Raw genomic sequence first — 26,643 nt, 5'->3', positions numbered from 1 at the left:
TTGATTCATCACACACTGTACTCAACTGTCCCTTAGTATTTTTCTCAGGCCTTGGCACTATATCAACCAGGGAGACATTTGAGATCAGGGGCAGGGAATGAGCCTGTCTATTGATGGTATGGTTGCAATAAGATATGCTGAAACTCATGCTGCAGCCTTTTCAGTGGCTGGTCCACTATTGTAGAATGCACTATCAGGAATACTGAAATTATGTCAGGGTACTGCACAATTTAAGAAGCTTTTAGAAAACACACCTTTTTATACAAGCATTTGTACTAGTTTGTTGGTATTTTATATATTCAGTTGGGCAGCAGTAGAGGAGATGTGTGGTTGTGGATGTTTTGTTTTTTTGGTAGTGTGGTATTTTGACGTTTTATTGTGTAAGTTTTCTTGTAATCTGCTTAGGTTCTACATGGATTACAAATTTTTAAAATAAATAAATGGGGCAAGGACTAAACACAGCACTGAATTCAATATTAGCAGAGGGATCAAACTGAACTAGCATGGAGACAGGTTCCAAAACAGAAACAGATACAAAAGAGCCAATAAAGGCAAAACTCAAAGTGACAATGTAAAAAATCAACACAAGATTCAGCAGAACCAAGCAGCACCCTGTCTGGCATAACACATAAAAGTCATCTCTTTCCCCTCTAAAGAACATCACTGAGAATATGCAGCGACAACTTGTTACCTTATGCTCCAGGAGGATACAGGAAAGGACCTGCAAGCAGGCGTCTACTCCCAGTAACTCTAAGGGAAGATGCAAAGGGAAATCCACCAATGAGAAACGTGAAGGGTCAGGAAGGGCAAAAGTCAAGGCAGGCTGCAGTTCATGGGGTAGGACTTCCACATCCACTCGCTTCTGACCAGAAACAGGAACAGGAGAACGAAGCAGGCGGTAAATCCAAGCTTCGATCTCACGAAGATCATGCAGCAGCATACTGGACTTCTCTTCTACCAGCAAGGACCCTGTGAAAATGCGCCACATTGTGTCCCTGTGATAAATAGGTATATATACAAAAAGAAAAGAACTGAGCCAAAACAGTGAACATCTTCTGCATGCTAGTTCTCACTTCCTCCCTAAATTTGGTTTAATTTCCCCATAAATAAAAGCTGAGCCAGATCCATTACCCTGACACATCTTGGGGAAAGGGGGAGAAGTGAATAAACATTCTGGCTTACTATTAATACAGTACACAACCTGGCATGTGCAACATCACTCCAGGCCCCGGCATGCACAACTGCCACCCCAACATGTATTTGCTTCTGTCCTGGCTCTCACCGGTGGACTCCTTTGGGGATCCCCATCTTTTTGCTGATAAGCCTCTCACTGCAACAGTCCACGAGTCTCTTCAGTGTGTACAGACACTCACGGAAGGTGGAGAAGAAAGGGTAATGGCTGAGTATGCAAAGGGACGTTAAAGAGCTGTTCCGTGAGCGCTGTCCGTTTTTAGCAAGGCGCTTCCCACGGGGTGACCTGTTAACATCAGGAGTCGAGTCAGCACTGTGACTGGGAGCCTGAAGGGAGGAGCCGCTTTCAGAACTATCATTGCCTGTCTCGTCCTGGGTGCAGGCAACATCTGTCACTTTGGGGACCTTATGGCTGTCTCGAACTCGAAGCCCAGAGCCTCCTTCCCCTTTGTCTTTGGGGATTCGTTTCTGGAAGGAGCGGTAGAAATTGACACAGATCCCATAGCGAATGACACCCGTGTCTTTGTCTGTGAGGGTGAAGACAAAAGAAGTGTCGTCACGGAAACTCATACGCTTCTGGCGCACACTTAGACATCCTTCCGGCTGGCAGAAGAACACTACATCGGGTGGTAGCGGGAATTCCGGGTGGTCTTCCAGAGGGTAACGACGCAGAAGCTCTGGGGTCTGTGCAACACTGTCACTGCTTGGTTGCCTAAGGGAAATAGATATCAGTAATTCAGAGAAGGGGCCCTCAATTAAGGTTGCCAACTGGATCCAGATTTGTCTGACAAATCTGATCCAGTCCTGGGTTTACCCCATTTTATTTAGAGATCCATAGTCTTGCTTTTCTTAGGGAATGCAATGGGGAAATCAGAACTACAAGTCCCTGCTTGCAATGAAGTAAATCTAGGACTGGATCAATCCTGTCAGGCAAAATTTGATCCAGTTGGCAACCCTAGTCATAATGCAGCAGGAGAGAAGATTAGAAAGAGAAGAGTGAAGCAGAAAGCGCAAGTAAAAAAATGGGTGAACAGAGGATGGAAAGAGAAACAGGCCATGCATAACATAGAAACTCAAAACAGATTTCTGGTTATCTCCAACAAATAAATACAAAGGACCCCCGGCAGGCAGCCACCTGACAGAAAGCACTCTCAGATTCCCACAGAATGAAGTACAATGGGCTTAGATTCAGGAGAGGTGCAAGAACTGAGGTTAAAGGATTATGGAATCCAAAGGACAGCTTGATGGAGGTACACAAGACTGACAAGATAGGAAATAAGAGGTTATGCTGTTACCTGGCTCCGATAATCACCAAATAATCCAGCAATCGAGGGCAAGATTTCTTTTTCGGCACCATGGTCACACCTAGACGCTAGGTCATCTCAGTGAATCCCTCACTCAATGCCTGAAGCCAATCCAAAAAGCAAAGTACAGGAACTGACTGCTCCATACACGATAATCCTCACAAAGAAAGTCAGAGGAATTCATCTGTGGAAGAAAAGAAAGACAGATGACGAAGAGGCAAGTTGAGCAGGCGTCAGCACAGGTGTGAACCATGTATTCCCTGATTAGAAGCATTGTTGACTACCAGCATTATCAGCACAAACAAGTTCCCATGTACCAGCTGTTACCTGCATTCGTACTCTACCATCACTGATACAATCGCACCCACCAATCCATCACAGACAAACTCTCACACACTTCGACCAAATACGTATCACATCTCTGTTCTTCCATCCCCAGCAAGCCTCATGCCCATCCCTTCACCAACACACATGTGCACTCTCATTCACCAGATTCAGGAAAGTTTACTAAACTAACAATCTGCGAATGTGTTACCAAGTTAATACTTGGAGAGGATCAATTTCAAAGGGGTTTACCTGAGAAAGATGCCTCGGTTGAAACCTGTCCCCCTTCACAGTAGATGGCGTGGGGGCTGTCACAAACAGGAGGTATCAAATTTTTTTTTTTGGAGGGGGGTGGTATTTAGATTAGGAAGAGACCGCACCGCATACATTTAATTTTCAATACGTACACAAGCTGGCTATTTTACCCAGACCAGCTTGCCCACAGAAATAGCAGGTGCAAAGAACCTAGAAGCTCTATGCTACCCATGGTATATAGATTCTTCAGCTGGTTGCTAAAATCATTGCTACCTGTTTATGATTCTTTTTTTTAACTTAAGTTATATTTTTTTCTTCTTCCTTTAGTAAATGTAGACATTAAAGCATAAAGGGACATGGTTTAAATATACTGCTTTTCTGTGGTACAACATGGAAAAGAAAATAAGATGATACCTTTTTTATTGGACATAACTTAATACATTTCTTGATTAGCTTTCGAAGGTTGCCCTTCTTCCTCAGATCGGAAATAAGCAAATGTGCTTCCAAAAGTTTGTTCATTTGCTTTTTCATGCGGCTGTAGGCGGTAACCTTAAGAGTGGACTAACACGGCTACCACACTCCTCTACATAAGATGGAAGATACCGCATACAGCCGCATGAAAAAGCAAATGAACAAACTTTTGGAAGCACATTTGCTTATTTCTGATCTGACGAAGAAGGGCAACCTTCGAAAGCTAATCAAGAAATGTATTAAGTTATGTCCAATAAAAAAGGTATCATCTTATTTTCTTTTCCATGTTTTATTTTGTTTGATTCCTGTGGTACAACCAAAGCAGTTCGCATATATTATATGCAGGCACTTTCTCTGTCCCTATTGAGCTCACAATCTAAGCTGTTGTCCCTGGGGCAATGGAGGGGTTAAGTGAGACTCACCCAGAGTCAGAAGGAGCTGCAGTGGGAATCAAACCCAGCTCCCCTAGTTCTCAGCCCACTGCACTAACCATTAGGTTAGTCCTCTACTCTACATTCTATATTTTCTTACAATTTGCTATTTCTTACTATCGATTGAAGACAATAAGAATGTGAATTCATTTGAAATGACATCTATCATGTTATTTCATGTCAGTTTTAACCTGAAACAGAAAAAAAAAACCTTGGAGGGCACTATTTAAGAAACAAAGCATTTTTAAATACTGAATGAAAATCAAATTCCATAAATGACTCAGGAAACTAAACAAACCTTTTTGGACTGCACATCTCTAGAAAGAAGCTCTATCAGATGTTCAGACAAAACCTTATCTTACACTCTTTAGAGAGAAAAATCTGTCCCCCTTTTTTTAAACAGTGATTGCAATTTTAATTTTATTTCTCAACCTTTAATTTTCTCCTTATTCCTGCTCATTAGCAAGAGATAAAACATACAAGAAACTAGATATCATCCGGGAAGGGCAAAACTAAGTCACAAACTTTTTTTAATATATATATTTATTTTGAAATAATTCAAAATAATACATACCAAGAATCCTCTTGTACAGAAAATAAGGAAAAATGAGCTTCCTCAAAACAAACATAGGTTAAACAATAACCTGAAAATCATTAACCCTATCCTAGTCCACGACACTGTGGGGATGAGACCAAGCAGAAAACCGAGGAAATAAAAACATTCAACAAGCAACACAATGAAGAAAAAACGCCTTGTAACACACTGCTCTCCAACCACAACTTACTATACAGACTTCAAGCTGCCTCTCTCATCAGCAAACTAGGGAAGGGAAATAGAACTTGATATACCGCCTTTCTGTGGTTTTGCCACTACAGTTAAAGTGGTTTACATAGTATATACAGGTACTTATTTGTACCTGGGGCAATGGAGAGTTAAGTGACTTGCCCAGAGTCACAAGGTGCTACAGTAGGAATTGAACCCAGTTCCCCAGGATCAAAGTCTGCTGCATTAACCACTAGGCTACCCTCCCACTGTTAATAAAGGCCAAAAGCTGTGAGGGTTCAAAAACCATATACATCACTAACAGCAACTTTACTATACATTTACAGGGATACTTCAAGAAAAACAGTACTCCTAACTGTATGACACCTGGCTTAAGTAATAGAAACTCCTTCTTCTTTTCTGGAATCCTCCCAGGATTCCAAAAACAACATCCCTCTTTTTAAACAAAAGGTGAACAAGCCAATCACAGTCAGCAGGTAAATGAAGAGTAACTATCAAAGTTGCAAAAGTCACCAATTCACAGTTAGACATCTCCAAAATCTCAGAGACATTTAAAACATCCATTTCTGGGAATGATTTGCTTGTGAAGAGGTTCTTTCTTTCCAGATGGCAGATAATACACTTGAGTTAATGGAGGAATAGATTCCTCTGGAACCAACAAAATTTCCTTAAGATAGCATTTAAACATATCCTTTGATGTAACAAAAGGAAGTCTAGGAAAATTAATAATCTGAAAATTAGAGAATCTTGCATTAATTCTCCAAACTTTCAATCCTTCTATTCATTAAAGAATTTTCCATAATTAAAGATGTGTTCACTTCTTGTACAGATTTTAATTGTACCTTATGTTCTTCTAAGCATCTAAGGTTGAAGAGTATTTAAATTGGAGGCATGCGACTGAACATTAAGATTTAATGCAGCAAGTTGTACAGATAACACTTTTCCTAAGTCAGCAACAGCCTCCCAAATTGATTCAAATGTGCAAAACTATAGATCTCTAAAGAGTGATTTTCCGCAACCTGACCCGTTCACAGATAAAAGTTTGGCCCACTGAAGGTGCCAACTTGTCTCCCAGTTTGGCAGCTCTTGTCCCACAGGTTACTGCCGATAGTTGACCCAAAGAGGAAGAGGACACATCCTCTTGCACAGCTGAGCCCTTCCCTCCTGGCCCAGAAACTTCAAGCGACTTCCACAGACCATCCAGGTCTGCACTCAGCATCCCCAGCAACAACAGTTGTGGTGGGGATGTCCATAGATCAAGTGTCAAAGATCTCCATGTCAAAGTCAGGCAACACCCCTCCTGGATGCAGGGTCTGACAAGCCAGAGACTCACTGGAGACTGAAGATCTCACTCCCTCACGCCTAAGGAAAGAATCCATGGGACTAGTAAGCACTGGAGTACAATGCAGCTGAGGTTCAGAGGGATAAACCCTCAGCTTGCTTTTTCTTTCACCATAGCTAGCAGCAGTGAGAGCAACATACTATGCTAACTGCGTCATCTTGACTCCTCCCCCAACATGAACTGTTAAATATTGAAAGATGTAAGCTTAAAAACAACAAGAAATGCTTTTTCAATGAAAGGATGGTGAATGCGTGAACAGTGTCTCCAAAAAGATGTTGGATAAATACATAAGATTCGTGTCAAGCAAGAGGATAGGATCAAAAGAAAAATAAATGATACAGATGGGTACAACCCACACCCTAAACAAAGGCACAGAGGAGATAACCTGCAGGTTTCTCACAGAGTGGCAGGTACAACCATAGCCACCTTGCTTGGCAGACTGGATGGACCATACAGGTCTCTATCTGCCATCATCTAGGAATATTTCTTTTTCACTTTAGTTAACTTGCAAGATTGATTATTGTCATATTGCTCCACAGGTGTCCTTTAGATAAACTGTGGACATCAGATTAACATGTCTTGTGAATAACCCCACTTGAATACTACCTAGAGGTGCTTTGAAGAGAGTTGTCATACTGGGTTACCATCTCAATATATGCACCTTTAGGTTAAAAAAACAATCAACCTAGGAAATACATTCAATCCAGTTAGGCAAATATTATTCTCCTATATTATAAACTTGTTATACCGCTTAAACTGACTGGGCAGGGCAAAGCGGTATCTACAGCATATTGTTTGACAGGCAAGGGTATTATTCACACGACAAAGACTAAACAACCATAGAAACGAATAAGGGTTAAGAAAGAAGATAGAATGGATGACAAAACAAGACAGAAAGAGAAGGAGTAGACGGGGGGAAAAAAAACTTATGTATCCAGGACTCCAAAGGTTTGAATGAAAAGCCAGGTCTTAAGCTTTGCTTTAAACTGTTTAAGTGAAATATTGCTATGCAATGTAAATGGGAGACTATTCCAGATATGTGGTGCAAGAAAGACGAAAGAACAGTTTCTAGTTGATTCGTGAAATGCAAACTTAGGACTTGGAAGAATCAGACAGTGATCATTAACTGAGTGGAGAACTTGAGCAGGGAAATATGGGATTGTCAAAGAGGATAAATAATCTGAGAGTCCTATATAAAAAGCCTTAAAATGTCAGTGCAACCTTGTAGATAATTCAACGACAGACCGGTAGTCAATGAAATTGTTTTAGTAAAGGTGAGGTGTGATCATAGCGGTGTGCATGACAGCTTAGGCAAATAGCAGTATTTTGAAGACAAAGTTTTTTTGAGTGATGAATAAGGTAAACTGGCATAGATAATATTGCCAGTAATCTAGACGAAGAGCTAAAAAGAGATAGAACAAAAGTATGGATCTGCTTCAAATCAAAATAATGACGTTTCACCCTCAGTTTCTGAAAATTCATAAAACTAACCTTGGAAAGTTGAGAAATTTGCGGAGTAAACAATAATGCGGAGTTCAAAATGATATCTAAGTAGCGGAAGGAAGGAACTGGAGAAATAGAAATGCCAAGCAAATGATTATGAAAAGGCAGGGGTGTTAGTGCTCCAGAAAACCAACAGGTGACTGTTTTTTCTGCATTAAGTACTAAATGATGGTCCTTTAACCATGACGCTACCACATTATATTCAAGCTATCCAACAACTCAAAATTAAATTTCAGTCTGGTCTTCATCTTTACTTTATATAGCTGAAGAAGGATGCATATAAGAACAAGCAAAAAAAAAATTAAACACTCTTCATATATCTTTCCAACATCACTTTAGGAGAAACACGTTTCTGCTTTGGAAAATTAGTAAACCTTAATGTTTAGGAGGTGAGCCTTTTTCAAATGAAGGAAACCTCAGGTATGAGAGGGCATAAAATGAAGTTAAGAGGTTATAAGCTCAGAAGTAATCTAAAAAAATACTTTTTCACAGAAAGTGCGGTGGACGCATGGAATAGCCTCCTGATCGTAAAGGCAAGGACTGTGTCTGAATTTAAGAAGGCATGGGACAGGCTCATGGGATCTCTTAGTGAGAGGAGACCATGGTTACTGAGGATAGGCACACTGGATGGGCCATTTTGCCCTTATCTACCGTCATTTTTCTATGGTCCTTCATTACAGCACCCACTGACATTTCCAATCTGGACATTCTCAAACACAAATCATTCAATTTTTTTTCTTCCTCAGAAAACTTAGCAGTATCCATAGAAGATCAATTAACTCAAAGTTTTATCATCGCTCTGTATTTGCAACTGATCAAACCATAAATTGCAAACCACAGAGCATCTGAAGTTATTACCTGAGGTTTTTCAGCCAAGAAATTCCTGATCAGAAGACAAATGCAGTTAGACTAGAAACATGATGGCAGATAAGGGCCATATGGCCCATCCAGTCTGCCCATCCTCAGTAACCATTAGCTCCTCCTGTTCCAAAAAGATCCGTGTCTGTCTCATGCCTTCTTAAACTCTGACATAGTCTTCATCTCCACGACCTCCAACGAAATGGCATTCCATGTATCCACCATCATTCCGTGAAAGAGTATTTCTTCAGGTTCGTCCTAAGCCTATTTCTTTTCAAATTCATCTTATGCCCCCTTATTCCAGAGGTTTCCTTCATTTGAAAAAGGATTATCTCCTGTACATTAATGCCACTGAGGTATTTAAATGTCTCTATCATATCTCCTCTCTCCCATCTCTCTTCCAGCGTATCGACTCCATCCTGTTTATATCTTTCCATAAGTGCGGTCTCCAGAATTGCACACAGTATTCTAAATGGGGCCTCACCAGAGACATGTACAAGGGCATTATCACGATAGGCTATCCACCTAAGTGGATGAACACAAAATCCCACGAGGTAAAGATACAGATAAAACAGTGGGAAGTGGACCAATGACTCCAGGACGCTGAGACTGTAGTGGTATATAAAAAAGTAAACTTTATTGTAAACTCGACACAGTACTGTGTTTCGGCCACAGGCCTGCCTCAGGAGCCTTAAGAATTTTTAGAAAAAGAAATTAAATTAAAATGTGTGACATGAATGTGAATAAACATTCTCAAAATTTGTATAGACAAGCATACATGTAATTATAGAGCACATAAATCATATACAGTAAAATATGAATAAAATGCACCAATCATAAAATTACAAAATACATGATTTATATATAATACACATCAAATATAAATATGGAATATATCTAATGTGTGATATTACAAGTCACATATGTATATATGTAAAAAAATGTATTTCTTCTAAATATACTGTATAATAGCATAAGCCATTTATAAAAGATAAGTAAAAAAAATGCATTATTGAAAACAGATGATAATCTATGCGATATTCATGATAAAATGAGTCATAACTTAAATAAAAATGAAAATGAACATTTAGAAAAATTTCCAAGACTATGTCTGAATATATATCTAAGAAGGACCTTTCGTGCAAATCAGTGGAGACCCAAGAAATGTGAATTTGTTATACTTTGTACATTATATCAATAAACATGTCTTAAAATAGTGATAAAATTAAATATAATACGTTTTAAAATATTTGACATTTAATATATATTGGGACTATAAAGACAAATGAGTGCATTTCATGAATCACAAAATTTCTTATCTATATAAATAATTCTCACCTCCAACGTTCTGACCTCCAAAGTTCTGAACCTCACTGTGTGGCAAGGGAACACTGAAGCCCTGTAGTCTTCTAGGCTGTCAGCACCACTCACTCTCACTCATAGACCCGCCCTCAGCCACGCCCCATCCACACATAATTCACAACCCCAACATTCTAAATGTAAATTTGTAGTTGCAAGATCCCATGAGTGTCTGCCCCGCCCTCGCGTCACAGCGTGATGATGTAGAGGGCGGGGCTATGACACTCAGCCAATCGCCAGTTCCACCGTCCTCCGACGCTACCCCCCCCGACGCACTGCAAGAAACAGCGCCCTACGCAGGGCCTCCACCCCCCTCCAACGCACAGCGACAAACACCAAGCTACGCAGGGGGAGGAGTGCCGTCCGAACACCTGATCCGCCAGGACCCCGAAGCTGCCGCCCTCCAAAAAAAAAAAATACCCACCCGCACCCTCCCCACGCTGCCGCAGGTAAACCTTGCTAGCACCTGTTTCATTGCTCAGAGAAACGGGCCTTTTTTACTAGTATATTCATAATGGATTTAGACTAAGCTCTCATGACTTGTATATGTTATCATGCAATTACAGTATGTGCAGAGGTAAATCTTACAGAAAAATCCATACACCATTATGATGTAGAGAAAGTAATTTCCCAAAATGTTGCGGCTGTATTGTAATATATAATGGCATATAATATGTGTATCATCAATGCAAAAAATGTGAATCAATCAAAATGAAATGAAAAATGCACAAAATAAAACAAATGGAAAATGAAAAAATATAAAAAAATATATAGTGAAATAAAGAAATTTGCAACTAACATCATGTGTCTCACAATGTGTGCTGTAATGAGTCAAAATTAATCGATAAATTGATAAACCTTGAGTGATGTTAAAAAATGTTCCCAATACAGGATGGTCTAGGAATGAAAAATGAACAGTATGAATATCCAAGAATACTCTATTTTTCAGATAATGTATATAAAAAGGGAATGATGAGTGGATTCTTCGGGAAATCTTATGGAGTGACCCGAGGTTTCTAAACCTATCACGGTGTTGAAATCATGCAATTCACTGAGACTATATTAGAACTACAAAAAGGGAATATCACATGGAGGTCATTCTACCGTCTAAGGCCAAAGAATAAACTGTGTTCAAATATATCTAGCTCACTTTATAATGTGTACCAGAACCGACATACAATTAAGATTGTGTGTGTGTGTGTGTATATATATATATATATATATACACACACACACACACACACCATATAAACTGAGTGGAGGTATCATATTAATAGCATGCTCATGATTTATGTCTCTATTGCACCCGATAAACTTGTGTAACTTAAAAAGCTGTTTAGAAAGTAATATGTGTCTCGAAAAAAGGAAGATCTATCTGAAAAAAAAGTAATAAGGAACCTTTCCTTGTCAAAGACCTTCACGATGAAAAACTGTAGTATAGTAGAGCGTATCTGCTTGTACCTTCAGAAGGAAAAACTGTATATCCAACAGATGGATAGTTAAATACTTAAATTTGGTGCCAAAAAAACAGAAATGGAATCCAGAAATGTAAATGAAAGTGATGTCATAGAGTCGAAACGAGATGGACGTCCATCTCATCGAATGAGTAGTCGTCCTTCTTATCGAATGAGTGGTGTGCACTTATAAGAAATGAGACGTTTGTATCTGCATAAAATAAATATAGACATACACTTAAATAAAATATAAAATATAATAATTTTTTGTATCCCGTTGAAAAGGACAAGGTCGCCGGATATTGTTGAAAAAACGTCATGAGGTCAAAAAGCAAGATGGACGTCCATCGTATCCAATGAGTGTGCACTTATTAGAAAGGACGTCTACTTTTTAGGAAACATTTAGATACCCAAACGACTTTCTTTTAACTATCAATGAATACATGTATGTAATAATAGGAACACAACTTATCCATTATGTCAAAGAGTATTTGAACAGATGGATATATACTACTAGTAAAAAAAAAAAGGGAACAAGAGCATAATAATAAGGTACTTCAATACCGACGATAATCACTGCTTGTGATTTATTGAAAATCTAGATAGATAAATCTTAAAAAATGAAATTCTAGAAAATAAAACTTAAATAATGAAGGTATTTAGCATCTATGTGACCAAGAGTATTTGAATGAGGGATAAACAAAAATGTAAAAATGTTTTAAAAATAATATAAGATAATAATAATAAAATAAACAAAAAATAAAAATTGAAAGATACAAAATAAAAATTATAAAAATATATATTAATAAAAAATAAAAAATATATGTGAATTATCGTTTAAAACCATATTTACAAAGACATATGGTGTAGCCATATAAAAATTTTTTTGTAAAGGTAAAAAATATATAAGAATAGAAAATGTTATCATAAAATATAGGCTCAATTATAGCATTATTGTAGATATAAGGCACTTTAAAAAATACATTTTCTCATACATATACTGTAAAATTTATGTCATTATTGAGACCTTCGATGCTAAAGTGTTGACTTCAAAAATTAGTCTCTGTTCTTCTCTCAATAACTGGCTATCTATATTACCTCATCTTTTGTTTTTCCTGAATAGCTTGAGAACCAAAAATTTAAGACCTGAAATGCATTATCACCTCATTTTTCCTACTGGTCATCCCTTTCCATATGCACCTGAGCCTCCTTCTGGCTTTGAGTGTCGCCTTTCTACTTGTTTGGCCACCTTAAGGTCATCAGACATAATCACCCCCATGCCCCGCTCTTTTGTACATAGAAGCACTTCACCCCCTATACTGTACTGTTCCCTCGGGTTTTTATGACCCAAGTACACGACCCTGCATTTCTAGCATTAAATCTTAGTTGCCAATTTTTAGACCATACTTCAAGCTTCGCAAGATCCTTCCTCATGCTATCTACACCCTCTGGGGTGTCCACCCTATAACAGAGTTTGGTATCATCCACAAAGAGACAAACCTTACCAGACAGCCCTTCCGTAATATCACTCCTGAAGACGTTAAAAAGAGCCGAGCCGGTCCAAGGACCAATCACAGTGGTACACCATTTGTAATATCCTTTTCCTCACAACAAACTGTTTACCACTACCTTCCATCTCCTTTCGTTTAAACAGTTCTTAACCCAGTCAGTCATTTTAGGTCCCATACCGAGGGTATTCAGTTTACTTATCAGTCGCCTGTGCAGAACCATGTCAAAGGCTTTGCTAAAAGCTAAGTACACCACATCTAGCACCCCTCCCATATCCAACTGTTTGGTCACCCAGTCGAAGTGGTCAATCAGATTTGTCTGACAAGATCTTCCTGTAGTGAAACCATGCTGCCTCGGGTCCTGAAGTCCATTCGATTTGAGAAATCTCACAATCCTCCGCTTTAGAAGCATTTCCATTAGTTTACTCACCATTGAGGTCTGTAATTCTCAACCTCCTCTTTGTTCCCGTTCTTGTCCAGAGAGACCACATCCGCCCTTCTCCAGTCCTCCGGGACCAGTCCAGATTCTAGGGAAGCTTTGAACAGGTCAGACAGTGGAGCCGCCAGAACTTCTCCAAGTTCCATGAGTACCCCTCAGTTATATCCCGTCAGGCCCCATCGTTTTCTCCACTTTTAGTTTAGCCAGCTCCTCACAAGCACAGTTTTGTGAGAATCGGTCTCGATCTACCATATATACATCCTCATTAGCATTTGTCTCCTGCAGTCTTGCCCCAAAGCCTTTCATCCGTGAACACAGAGCAGTTCAGCTTTACCCTTATCAGCTTCTACGTATTCCTCCCCCTCAGCCTTGAGCCTCACAATGCTATTATGGCACTTCCTCCTATCACTTACATATCTAAAAAAATATCTTGTCCCCAATTTTACCACATCGGCTATCTTTTCCTCAGTTTGCATCTTTGCTTTCCTGACAGCTTTTCCAGCTTGTCTTAGGTCTTCCAGGTATTTTTGCCTGTCTTCCTCTTTGAATCATCTTGTAATGTATAAAGGCTAACCTTTTTTCCCTTACCTTTTCAGCTACTACATTTGAGAACCAGAGCAGCCTTCTTTTCCTCTTACTTTTAAGTAATTTTCTAACATAGAGGTTGCATCAGAAGCCTCTGAATCTGTGGGACGGTTAGATCATGAAGGAGCAAAAGGAGCACTCGGGAAGGACAAGGCCATAGCAGAAACTGAATTAATTCTTTGCTTCAGTCTTTACTGAAGAAGATGTAAGAGAGCTACCTGTTCCAGAAATGGGTTTCAAGGGTGACAATGTGGAGAAACTGAAAAATCTTGGTAAACCTGGAGCCAAATCAACATCAAATCCTTGGAGTGGAGGAGTGGCCTAGTGGTTAGGGTGGTGGACTTTGGTCCTGGGGAACTGAGTTCAATTCCCACATCAGGCACAGGCAGCTCCTTGTGACTCTGGGCAAGTCACTTAACCCTCCATTGCCCCATGTAAGCCGCATTGAGCCTGCCATGAGTGGGAAAGCGCGGGGTACAAATGTAACAAAAAAAAAATTCAAGAGCAGAAAATTACCTGAACCAGATGGTATGCACCCTAGGGTACTGAAAGAAATCAAATATGAAATTGTTAATCTGCTGTTAGTGATCTGTAACCTGTCGTTAGAATGGTCCATAGTATCTGAAAACTGGAGGGTGGCCAATGTAATGCCAATTTTTAAGGGCAGCTCCAGGGGTGATCCAGGAAATTACAGATCAGTAAGCCCAACTTCAGTGTCAAGCAAAATAATGGAAACTATTGTAAAGAACAAAATTACAGAACACATAGACAAACATGGTTTAATGGGACATCATGGATTCAGCCAAAGTCCTGGTTCATCAATTTGCATCATTTCCTTCAAGGTGTGTATAAACTTGTCGATAAAGGTGAGCTGGTTGCTGTAGTATACCTAGATTTTCAGAAACCTTTGATAAAGTTCCTCGTGAGAGACTCCTGAGAAAATTGAAGAGTCATGGGATAGGAGACACTGTTCTCTTGTGGATTAGGAATTAGTTATTGGACGGAAAACAGAGGGTTGGTTAAACAGCCATTTCTCTCAATAGAGGAGGGTGAACAGTGGAGTGCCACAGGGATCTGTACTTCAACCAGTGCTATTTAACATTCATAAATGGTCTGGAAATCGGAATGACAAGCAAGGTGATTAAATCTGCAGATGACACAAAACTATTCAAAGTTGTTAAAATGTATGCGGACTGTAAAAAATTGCAGGAAGACCTTAGAAAATTGGAAGACTGGGCATCCAAATGGCAGATGAAATTTAATGTGGACAAATGAAAAATGATGAACATTGGGAAGAATAATAGAAATCATAATTTTTGGCGTCCTCAACTGCAGTCCGTCAGAGAGACGAACAAAGATCACAGGGGCGTGTTGGAGGTGTGGAGAAGGCGGGACTGGGGCGTGGTTATCGGCCGAGGAGAGATGGGCGTCTTTAGCTGATAATCGAAACAAGAAGGGCGTTTTTGAAGAGAATTTGGTCCGCTTTATTTGGACCCTTTTTTTTTCAGGTCCAAGTCCCAAAAAAGTGCCCCAACTGACCAGATGACCACCCCTGACTCCCTCAGTGGTCACTAACCCCCTCCCACCAAAAAAAACCCACTTTACAAACTTTTTTTCCCAGCCTGTATGCCAGCCTCAAATGCCGTACCCACCTCCATGATAGCAGAATGTGTTCTATCCTCTGACAGCCTTTCCCTGGTTCTGATGTAGGTCTCGGGTGAGTGTGACACCTTTTCTGTTAAGGGCACTGCAGAGTCACATCAGCAATGCATTGTGGTGGGTGTAGGGTATTGGGCTCCGTGATTCCACTAACTTGTGTTAAATGCTCACGATGTTGGTAGGCTCTACTTCCATGGTGCTTTTCCCTCTGCTTACTGGGTCAGAGTGTGCCCTGTGTTGTTTCCGGTAGTCCATAAGGTAGTGGCCATTTGTGTAAGACACTTTTAGACCCCCTTTCATGTGTTAGCCACGTTACAGCACTTAGTTCTTACCTTGAATGTTGCTGAAAGAGGGCATTGTACATCATTCTCCCAGCTCGGACCTACTGCTAATCTCAGTACCAGCGAGACTCGTTGCCAGTGGGGCACAACCTCTGATCTGCAGTTAACTGTGAGTAAACATGCTTATTCAAATAAAGGACGTTTTCAGCTAGATTAGTCTTTAGGTATCAACTGCTGTGCCAAGGGTATACACCAGCAACAAGTCCTGTCCCTGGAGCACTTTTAGTGGATACTGCAGTGCACTTCAGGCAGGCAGGCAGAACCAGGTCCATCCCCCCCCCCCCCCCCACCTATAACACTTGTGGTGGTACATGGGAGGCCTCTAAAACCCACTGTACCCACATGTAGTTGCCCCCTTCACCCCTAAGAGCTATGGTAGTGTTGTACATTTGTCCCTCCCACGACCAAATGGCTTGGATTGGGACGTTTCTGAGCTGGGCGTTTTTAGTTTCCATTATCGCAAAAAAAAAAAAAAAAAAACGCCCATCTCAGAAGGGACCAAATCCATGGCATTTGGTCCGTCCAAACCGTATTTTCGAAACGAAAGATGGACGCCCATCTTTTTCGATAATACGGTCTGTCCCGCCTCTTCACATACCCATTTTTGGACATAGACGCCCATGGAGATGGGCGTTCGATTATGCCCCTCCATGTCTACCTCCATTGCTGGTAGGGGGATGGTCTAGCAGGATAAGGAAATATGGTTTAACCTGTCATTTGCAAAGGAAGATGCACACCATAATTTAAATTTTCACTAGAAAATAACTTTGTGGACTATGATAAATAGATCTTTTGCTTGTGCACAGAAGATCAGAATACAGGTTTTGTATATGAACAAAACATGCAATTGAAAGTTTCATGTGTGTGCACTGAGTTTCAGTTTAGTTTTCCCCGAAGACTGAGAATTCTGCAGAGCCCTGGTTAAAGTTTCACACCCTGCACCATCTACACCACAAAACTAACTCATGAGGCCAGGGCCAGGCCAGGGCCAGCCCATCGCCACCTCCATCCCCAACATTTTAGATTGTGAGCCCACTAAGGACAGAAAACGTACCTGTATATTATTTATTATTTATTGCATTTGTATCCCACATTTTCCCACCTTTTTGCGGGTTCAGTGTGGCTTACAATATGAGGTGTCGTTAAGGAATGTAACAATGGAACATAGACATTGAAACTTTGGAAGGAAACAATGGGAGCTTAGAGGGCAATAAAAAGGCATAAAGGCGTATGGTATATGTCTTTCTGTGAAAAGGTATGAGTGATGTGATATTACGGGAATGAGAGTTCAGAGGTGAATGTATGATGCATTAGTGAACAGTAAGTGTGGACTTTATGTGTTTTGTTTCTTTCCGTAAATCTTTTCGAAAAGATGGGTCTTCAATAATCTGCGGAAGGAAGCTTGCTCGTTGGTTGTTCTTAGGTTGCGCGGCAGTGTATTCCAAAACTGCGTGCTCATGTGAGAAAAGGTTGACGAGTGTAGCGCTTTGTATTTCACGCCCTTGTAATTGGGGAAGTGGAGGTTAAGGAAGGTTCGGGATGATCTTTTGGCGTTTCTGGGTGGTAAGTCTATCAACTCAGACATGTAGGCTGGGGCTTCGCCGTGAATGATTTTGTGGACTAATGTGCATACTTTAAAAGTGACGCGTTCCTTGAGTGGAAGCCAGTGCAGTTTCTCTCTTAATGGTTTTGCACTTTCATATTTTGGCTTTCCAAAGATGAATCTGGCTGCCGTATTCTGGGCTGTTTGAAGTTTCCTCAGTGTTTGTTCTTTGCAACCTGCGTATAGTGAGTTGCAATAATCCAAATGGCTGAGCACAAGGGAACAGGTTATTTCCTGTTCCAGGGCAGAGGAAGCTGCAGCGAACGAGCAAAGTTAGTAAACTCACAGCAGGCGCGCGCGCTGCGGCACCCCCCCCTCAGCAGCATGCACCCAGGGGGCGGGGCACCGCCCCCCTAGGAACGCCACTGCCTCCATCCCCTGTACTAAAATAACCCAACTTAAAATTAACTCATGTTGATAACTTCCGCTCTCAGTGCTTATGGGGAATTCAATGTTATCTATGGGGAATTCAATGCTATCAACCATATCCATTAATTTGTTTAGTGCTATTATGGATTACCATGGCATAAGGAAATGATAGGCAGGCTGGTATGGCACTACACTTCTGCGGGAACCCTGCAGGACCTGCATTCATCCTCACAGGATCCCTCCAGACCTGGAAGGGATTATTCCTGCTAACCCTATTCCCGTGCAGCTCTCTGTGTAACCAGCCTTGAGTGTATGCCGATTACATGACTAGAATGGAGGGTAAGGGGATAGAAGTGACTGTATAACCATGATCAGGAGTGAAGGCAGAGAAAGTGGAAACCATAATTACTATTCAGAAGGCAACAGAGTCAGGATTAGAACTGAGTACTGAGAAGACACACTGACACACGCTAACACAAATGATACACTCAGATTTATAAGACACATATGCCAAAAAGATCACAGGACTGCAAGTAATATGACTCAGCTCCGCTCCTACAGCAACCAACCTCCTGTCTCTGATCCCAGATGGAGAACTACAACAGTCCCTTCTCACATCATGTACCTGATTCTAATCTGTTAATAGAGTACCACAGTGCAAAGCAACCTCAGGATTATATGCTCCCAGAAAGAAAAAACTAAAATTCCACAGAAAATGGAGTCAATCGTTTTTACAGTACCATTTTTCTCCAACAATCCAAAAAGGAACACAGGCAATGTGATCTGACTAGCAGCCACATTAATACACACACCTCACATCAGGCTCTGTAAAAAGACAGGATCACAGACATCAAGGCCAGGATTGGTGACAGACATGCTGGATTCCTGGGACAGCTATTTTGGAGAGGGCTCCAATGCACACAAAGGCTTATCTTCTTCAGCTTCATGGACGCTCCAGGGACTCTTGTTGCCTAGGGGACCAATCCACCTCTAATACAGCACTGACCAGAGCCTCATCGAACTTAACTATGATTAGTGTAATACATATATTCCCTGAAACTTCATTTTTACTAGATTGTATTTGTGATAAATGGGATTGTTTGCACACAGCCCTGCAATGATTAATAGCAAGAAGAGGCAGAGTGTGAGCTGGGTCTGTCAGAGAGCATATTATACTCCCTACTGTCAGAGACAGGAATGCAGCCACACTGAGCAGAGTCTGCTTTTTTATACATGAAGTAGTTCTTTCATTCTCTGCCCTATAAATAATAGATGAGTCTTTGACAGTCCCTACTAAAATATTGAGAAGGGCAGAATTCAAGCAAAGGTCAAACATTTAGTAAGACTGCCATCAGATCACCTCACAGGCAATACTAAAAACTCCAAGATTCAAACAAGGGAAAACATTGCTCACAAATATTAACCAGGCACCACAAATCACAGGGCAAGATAACATCACCGCCTCTTCCAATCGCAGCTATACTCAATAAGGCCATCTGAGAACGACAGTGTTAACACTAAAGTGGGGGGGAGGAATTCATCAAGCGTTATCTAGATTGTAAGCTCTTTGAGCAGGGACTGTCTTTTTATGTATGGTGTACAGTGCTGCGTATGCCTTGTAGCGCTATAGAAATGATAAATAGTAGTAGTAGTAGTTATGGCCTTAACCAAGGGTGTTTGATAATAGGAGATGGCATACGCCTATCTGGCCCATTATGTGGGCTGAAGCCAGTAGGTGGAGCTTATCGCCCTATCAATTTCATTGTTTTGGGTGTACCAAGATAGAGACAGCTACATCGGGGAAGAATTAAAACCTCCTTGGGTGGAGACCAGCTTCAGTCTTGTAACATCATGCCATCTCCGGTTATCAAATCTCAGCCTTAAGGCATAATGCTAAAATCCCAGACTTCCAGTGGAGCCTCCATGCTGAGCGGATGTGGTTAACTTCGCTCTGTGGCTCCTCCACTCTACTTCCTGCAGCAGCCCAGGAATTTGGAGTTATTGAAGTGTGCCGAGGATCTCCTAACGCAGAGCTCCAGAAATGCCCATAATTATGAAGGGGAAGAGCACATCCTCTATAAAAGAACTTTATACAAGCAAGGGCCCAAAGCCAAGATCCCTTGGAGCAAAAAGCACCACCAGAAATGCTACTACAGCAGAACGCATTAGTTCAGCTCAGCCTGCTGGGTCATGCCCAGAGGATGCTTTGGCACTGGTGCTACTAGAACTTAGGGCAGCTAAGCTAGAAACTGCCAAGATGGTAGTGGCAAAACTGAAGGAAAGACTGGGTGAGCTTGCTGAAAAAGTGGATCAGTTGGACGGTAGATTGCATGATGTGGATGTGGCCCAGGAACATGGCATTGATTTGTTCACTTCTACTACTAAGCAGTTACCATTTTTGAGCGAAAAAGTAGAGGATCTGAAAATTAGGCGAGGTCAAACCTCCGTCTTTATAGTATTCCAGAAGGCGTGGCAGGGACACCCCCTATTCCCTTTATACAGAAACTGCTTCATCATTGTTTTCCTAAGTCACCAGCATACCCAGCTCGTAAGGTGGAACGCGCCCATAGGGTTTTGCGTCCTAAGCCAAAAGTGAACTCAGTGACACGGGAGATTATAATAAAATTCTTGAGGTACCAGCAGGTGGACTACATCCTGAGGATGGTGAGGAAACAGAGGATCTGTAAATATGAGAACTGGGATGTGCACATATACCCTGACCTAAGTGCCAAGACCATGAGGCTTCGGAGGGAACTATGGCCTTACAAGCAAATTTTGGTTGCACGTGGAATTCAGGCAGGTGTGTGGCATCCAGCCAAGCTGGTGATTTTCCATAATGACAACAAGATTTTTCAACTCGATTAAAGATATTGAGAGCTTTGTAAAAACACTGGACTATACAGCAACAGAACAGGTCTCCAATATCAAACAGGCAATGGACACCAGGGGTTGGTTCAGGACTCTCTCCCACCAAAAAAAGCAAGAGCCTAAAGACTTCCATCAGACAGAAATCTGAAGTATCTTTATTTGTGCACAACACAAAGACAGTGGCCATAAAGAGACAGAGTGCTTCAAGGACTGGAAAGACCAAGACCCAGAGTGTCGATTTGGAGTCAGACCATACAGCAACCCCATATTCCCAGAGAAAGAGCAGTGGGTGAATTCGTAAGTATGAGTGATATATGGTAAGGGAGAGGGGAGGGGGGCAGGGAGGTCCTTTGATGTTGGCGACAGGGGAAGAATATGCCCTTCTGCAGTGGCTGGGGGAAGGGAGCACGGGTGGCAAGTTTGTGTACTTTAGGATACCTGATGGCTTGGGAAGGCATTAAGTTAGCAACATGGAATGCGAGAGGGAACAACCACCCAATTAAATGGAAGCAGATTCTTAAGCATATGAAAGAACTTCAGGTGGCTATAGCTCTGTTGCAAGAGCTCAAATTGGAACTCACCAAGATACAGAAGTTTAAAGGGGGATTTTGGAACCAGCTTTATTTTTCATCTGGGGGTTCAAAGTCTCAGGGGGTTGCCCTACGGATAGGCAAACATGTGCTATTTCACTGAATACGGATCGGGGAGGGACACTTAGGGATGATATGTGTGGATATCAAGGAGAATTAACAAGTGGGAATTCACTCAGCTCAATGTCTGTGCTCCGGTTGGCCCTAAGGGACCTTTTTTTCCCAATCTGCTTAAAACCATTTGCTCTGTGGGGAAGGGAGACCCAGTTATAGGGGGAGACCTGATTATAGGAGACACGAACACAACGGTGGGAGGGCTGGCTAGAACCAAGTGCAGAAGCCGAGAGGAGATCCGAGACAGCAATATACTTAGGAGGGGTGTCATGCTTTCACAGCAGGAACTAGGTTTGTGAGCCCTTGGGCCACTGCCGAGGAGCAGCAGCGGCAGGCGAAACCACCCCACACCAGAGACAAGGCAGAACTCTGACAAACAGTTAGACTTCACCTGCACTTGACCACCATTCCTCAGGAGTTGAGCCCCTGGGTGCAGGTGGCCGGCAGGACTTACCGGACAGGGCAGGACCTGGATCCCCACTAGGCTGAACCAGGACTGAGGGTCAGAGGGGAAAGGAATAATACAGGGACAGCAGGGCAAGGAATGGATAAGCTAAGGGACAGGACTGAAAGCTGCAAGTAGCCACTAAAACAGGGAACAAATACCGACAGAGAAAAGACAGGACTGGAAGCTACAGAGCAGCTACTAAAGACACAAACAGACAAGGACTAAACACAAAACTATAACCCAGAGACAAGACTTCTCGATACCCTATCCTCACTTGGATTCCAGGACTCTGTCCTTTCCTGGTTCTCTTCCTACCTCTCCCTCCGCACCTTTAGTGTTCATTCTGGTGGATCCTCTTCTACTTCTATCCCTCTGCCTGTCGGTGTACCTCAGGGTTCTGTTCTTGTTCCCCTCCTCTTTTCTATCTACACTTCTTCCCTTGGTTCATTAATCTCATCCCATGGCTTTTCCTACCATCTCTATGCTGATGACTCCCAAATCTACCTTTCTACCCCCGATATTTCACCTTGCATCCAAACCAAAGTTTCAGCGTGCTTGTCTGACATTGCTGTCTGGATGTCTCAATGTCACCTGAAATTAAATATGACCAAAACCGAGCTTCTCATTTTCCCCCCCAAACCCACCTCCCTGCTCCCCCCGTTTTCTATTTCTGTTGATGGCTCTCTCATTCTCCCTGTCTCCTCAGATCGAAACCTTGGAGTCATCTTTGACTCTTCTCTCTCCTTCTCTGCCCATATCCAGCAGATTGCCAAGACCTGTCGTTTCTTTCTTTACAACATCCGTAAAATCCGCCCCTTTCTTTCCGAGCACTCTACCAAAACCCTCATCCACACCCTTGTTACCTCTCGTTTAGACTACTGCAATCTGCTTTTTGCTGGCCTCCCACTTAGTCACCTCTCCTCTCCCCTCTCCAGTCGGTTCAAAACTCTGCTGCCCGTCTCATCTTCCGCCAGGGTCGCTTTACTCATACTACCCCTCTCCTCAAGACCCTTCACTGGCTCCCTATCCGTTTTCGCATCCTGTTCAAACTTCATCTACTAACCTATAAATGTACTCACTCTGCTGCTCCCCAGTATCTCTCCACACTCGTCCTTCCCTACACCCCTTCTCGTGCACTCCGCTCCATGGATAAATCCTTCTTATCTGTTCCCTTCTCCACTACTGCCAACTCCAGACTTCGCGCCTTCTGTCTCGCTGCACCCTACGCCTGGAATAAACTTCCTGAGCCCCTACGTCTTGCCCCATCCTTGGCCACCTTTAAATCTAGACTGAAAGCCCACCTCTTTAACATTGCTTTTGACTCGTAACCACTTGTAACCACTCGCCTCCACCTACCCTCCTCTCTTCCTTCCCGTCCACATTAATTGATTTGATTTGCTTACTTTATTTATTTTTTGTCTATTAGATTGTAAGCTCTTTGAGCAGGGACTGTCTTTCTTCTATGTTTGTGCAGCGCTGCGTATGCCTTGTAGCGCTATAGAAATGCTAAATAGTAGTAGTAGTAGTAGTACTAGAAAACAGGCAACCACCTAATCTAAACTACACACAGACTAACTAAACACAGACAAGAATCCCATGCAAGAACCCAAACTAAGCAGAAGTGCAACAAGCATCAACGTACCAGGGCCTAAGGCAATGCAAAGGCAAAGCAGAGAGTTTCAAAATGGCTAATAAGCCCAGCAGCAGCTGAGGCTCAGCTGCAGCAATCACCAGGCAACTACAGGTGTTGTGTAGGTTCAAACAAAACAAGCAAGTCTGGCAGCCCGGAAGATCCGGACCAGACTGAAATCTGGAACGGGTGATAATAACCAGACAGTCCATTGCAGCCCCCAAGTCTGGCCCCTAGATGGCTAGAGGGAGAGCCCAAAACATGGGCACAACCGTGACAAGGGGACTTAGTGCATTCCCTAGTGAGGTGTTTCCCAAGTCTGGTCCTGGAGTACCCCCTGCCAAACAGGTTTTTTCAGGATATCCACAATGAATATGCATGAATTAGATTTGCATGCACTTCCTCCATTATATACAAATCTCTTTCATACATATTCATTGTGGATATTCTGAAAACCTCACTGGCAAGGGTTACTCCAGGACTGGACTCCAGAAACATTGCCCAAGTGGATGTATGGAGGACCTTTAACCCTTTAGATACTTGTTACTCAGGCAGGCATGGGTCCTATTCTAGGTTGGATTATTTCTGGGAACATAAACAGGAAACTATATACCCAATTTGCATCTCCAATCATGCCCCTGTCACTAGGAGGGTAGTGTATTCTCAAGGCTCAAATAGGAAGGATTTGTGGAGAACCAATGTGGGCACACTGAATAAACTGTCTACACAGAAATTACTTGTGTAGAAGTGGAGGGAGTTTTTGTCCTTTAATGATATGGGAGCGGTGTCTACTAGAACCGTCTGGGATGCAGGGAAGGCTTATATGAGGGACATCTTTATACAAGAAGCAGCCAGGGTTAAAAAGGCATATAATATGTTTTTATATATTTTTAAAAATTATATTTTATTTTAAGATGTAAACCGTTCTGTTTTGTGAATGCAATTAGAAACAGTATAGTAAATAAATAAATGATAAACAATAATAGTAAAAGGCTGGGGTTGGTAGAACATCTGGCAAAGTTGCAATCCGTACATGAAAGTCAACCTACTCATTTACTGCTAACTAGAATTCAGAAGCTAAAGGGCCCAGTTTGCTGAACTGGACATGGGCCATATAAAATATCTGCTACAACATATTAAACGGGACTTTTTGGAGGGAGGTAACCGGATGGGGAAAATCCTGGCCAGACAATTAAACGACAAAGTGAGAAATGGGTCACCAAAATTGTATCAGAGAAGGGAGATAAATAAGTTCACTCATGAGGAGATAGCCCAAGAATTTAAATTGTTCTACCAGAAATTATATTCTTCTGAACTTTCAGAATCAGATATCCAAGGCTACCTTGAGGGGCTAGGTCTCCAAAAGGTTAGTGAAGACGACTCTGTTATGTTGATTTCCCCAATTATGCTAGAGGAGGTTAGTAAGGTGATCACCCAGTTGCCTAGTGGCAAGTCTCCAGGGGAAGATGGGTTTCCTACAGAGCATTATAAACTGTTGAATCCGGAGGTTCCCCCCTGCATCCTAGGATGTTTGGTGAGGTGATAGATGAGGCTCCCTTGCCGGGTTCAATGTATAAGGCTAATGTTGTGGTCCTCCCCAAGCTGGGGAAAGATCCATCTAAATGTGCTAGTTATCGGTCAATAACTTTTACTTAACAATGACATGAAAATATTTGCCAAGGTTTTGGTGAATAAGTTGGACTACATTCTGCCCAAGTTGATTAACTGTGACCAAACAGGTTTTGTACATGGCAGGTAGTTGGGCGATAATGTTCGGCTGGCCATTAATCTAATTGGACATACAGAAAGGCGAAAGGGAAAGGCCATGTCTGCGGCAATAGATGCTAAAAAAGCATTTGATAGGGTGGAGTGGTCCTACCTGTTCACTGTGATAGAGCAGTTGGGGTTGAGAGGCAACTACGGTACTTAGTACGCTTGCTTATACACCAAGCCTAAAAGTGCTATCTTAGTGAATGGTATTAAATTTGAGTTTTTGCTTCACAGAGGCACCAGACAGGGGTGCCCTATGTCACTCCTGTTGTTTGCCATAGCCAAAGAACCTTTTGCAGCTTGCATACGAATGTCATCCTCCATCATGCCCACAACGGTCTGAGGGGACCAGCGCAAGATCCTGTAATTTACAGATGACACTTATTTTTATGGCAGATCCTCAACATTCTCTGCCTCATCTGCTGGACGAGTGACCGATCTGGGCAACTGGGTCTCAAACCAATATATATAAGAAGATGGACGACTTACTGTTTACTATGGCCGCCTTTCCTCACTTTCCATTTAAGGTTGCAGACAAGGGTTTCCACTACCTGGAAATTATTATTTCCAATAAATGTTCAGATTCATGTCATCTGAACTATGACCGACTCACCAAACAGCAGGACCTGGAATCCTGGAAATCTCTTTGGCTGACTTAGTGGGGCTGAGTGGCAACCATAAAGAGGATGATGCTGCCTCAATTTTTATTTTTGTTTGCACAATTGTCCCTCAAAATACCTGAAAAACAAGTCAACTGGGTATAAGAAGGCTGGGGGCTCTTTGCCTTTGTGAAAGACCATTGATGGCAGTTCTTGCAAAAGTTATGCATGTATTTCTATTTCTGTTTTGCATTTTGCTGTTAATACCCTGTGCTGTTCAGATTGTAAGTTCAATACAAAATTACAATTCAAAAAAATAAACAAATGCTAAAAGCCCGTAGGTATAGAATGGGCTTCTAGTATTTAGCGCATGCTAATTTCTTTAACGTGTGTTAAAGACAAAAAGGCTGCTTTAAGAATTCCCTCCCTTAATGTCATATGGACAGGATGAGCCAATAGTGGTTTTTACCATATAGCATCTATGATTATGTAGGCCCGATTTTATTGGAACTATAGCTCCACAGATAAACGTGTTAGTCTATAGAGATGCGCCCAGTGGATCAAGGTAATACTGCATAATACAGCTAAATTCTCTTTGAATGAAAACTACTAAAGGAAATGAATATAACTGATTACTGTTAAGACTGGAGAGATTTTTCAAGGAGGTTAGATAAAACAGGAGGTGGGATGAGCCCATCTAGCTTATTACAAAACAGGAACTGCCTATGTATAGTCCATCTGTAAAAAGCTAAAAGCTCTTCCAGTTAGACAGGCAGTGTCTTAAAAGGTGGAGGACAAAAGATTTTTTTTTTTTTTTTTACTTTTTGACAGCTTCCCATATGTA

At 41.8% G+C, this 26,643-nt stretch overlaps 1 protein-coding gene across 12 annotated transcripts in view; it reads right to left on the bottom strand.

The window, feature by feature from the left end:
* Positions 1-26,643, bottom strand: part of MADD (MAP kinase activating death domain) — a 204,171-nt gene that overhangs the window by 157,542 nt on the left and 19,986 nt on the right. For all 12 annotated transcript variants that reach the window (XM_030200906.1, XM_030200911.1, XM_030200907.1 and 9 more), the window contains exons 2-4: positions 2,487-2,679; positions 1,283-1,903; positions 692-995 (exon numbers count right to left, since the gene is read on the bottom strand). In XM_030200906.1, coding sequence (XP_030056766.1) covers positions 692-995; positions 1,283-1,903; positions 2,487-2,548 — 987 coding nt within the window. In that variant the 5' untranslated portion in view covers positions 2,549-2,679. The remainder of the gene's footprint in view (positions 1-691; positions 996-1,282; positions 1,904-2,486; positions 2,680-26,643) is intronic.

Source organism: Microcaecilia unicolor, chromosome 4 (assembly GCF_901765095.1).
Source record: "Microcaecilia unicolor chromosome 4, aMicUni1.1, whole genome shotgun sequence".
In the NCBI taxonomy this organism is placed as follows: domain Eukaryota; kingdom Metazoa; phylum Chordata; class Amphibia; order Gymnophiona; family Siphonopidae; genus Microcaecilia; species Microcaecilia unicolor.
Note: the sequence above shows the minus strand (reverse complement) of the source record. Positions and strands in the feature narration are given on the sequence as shown.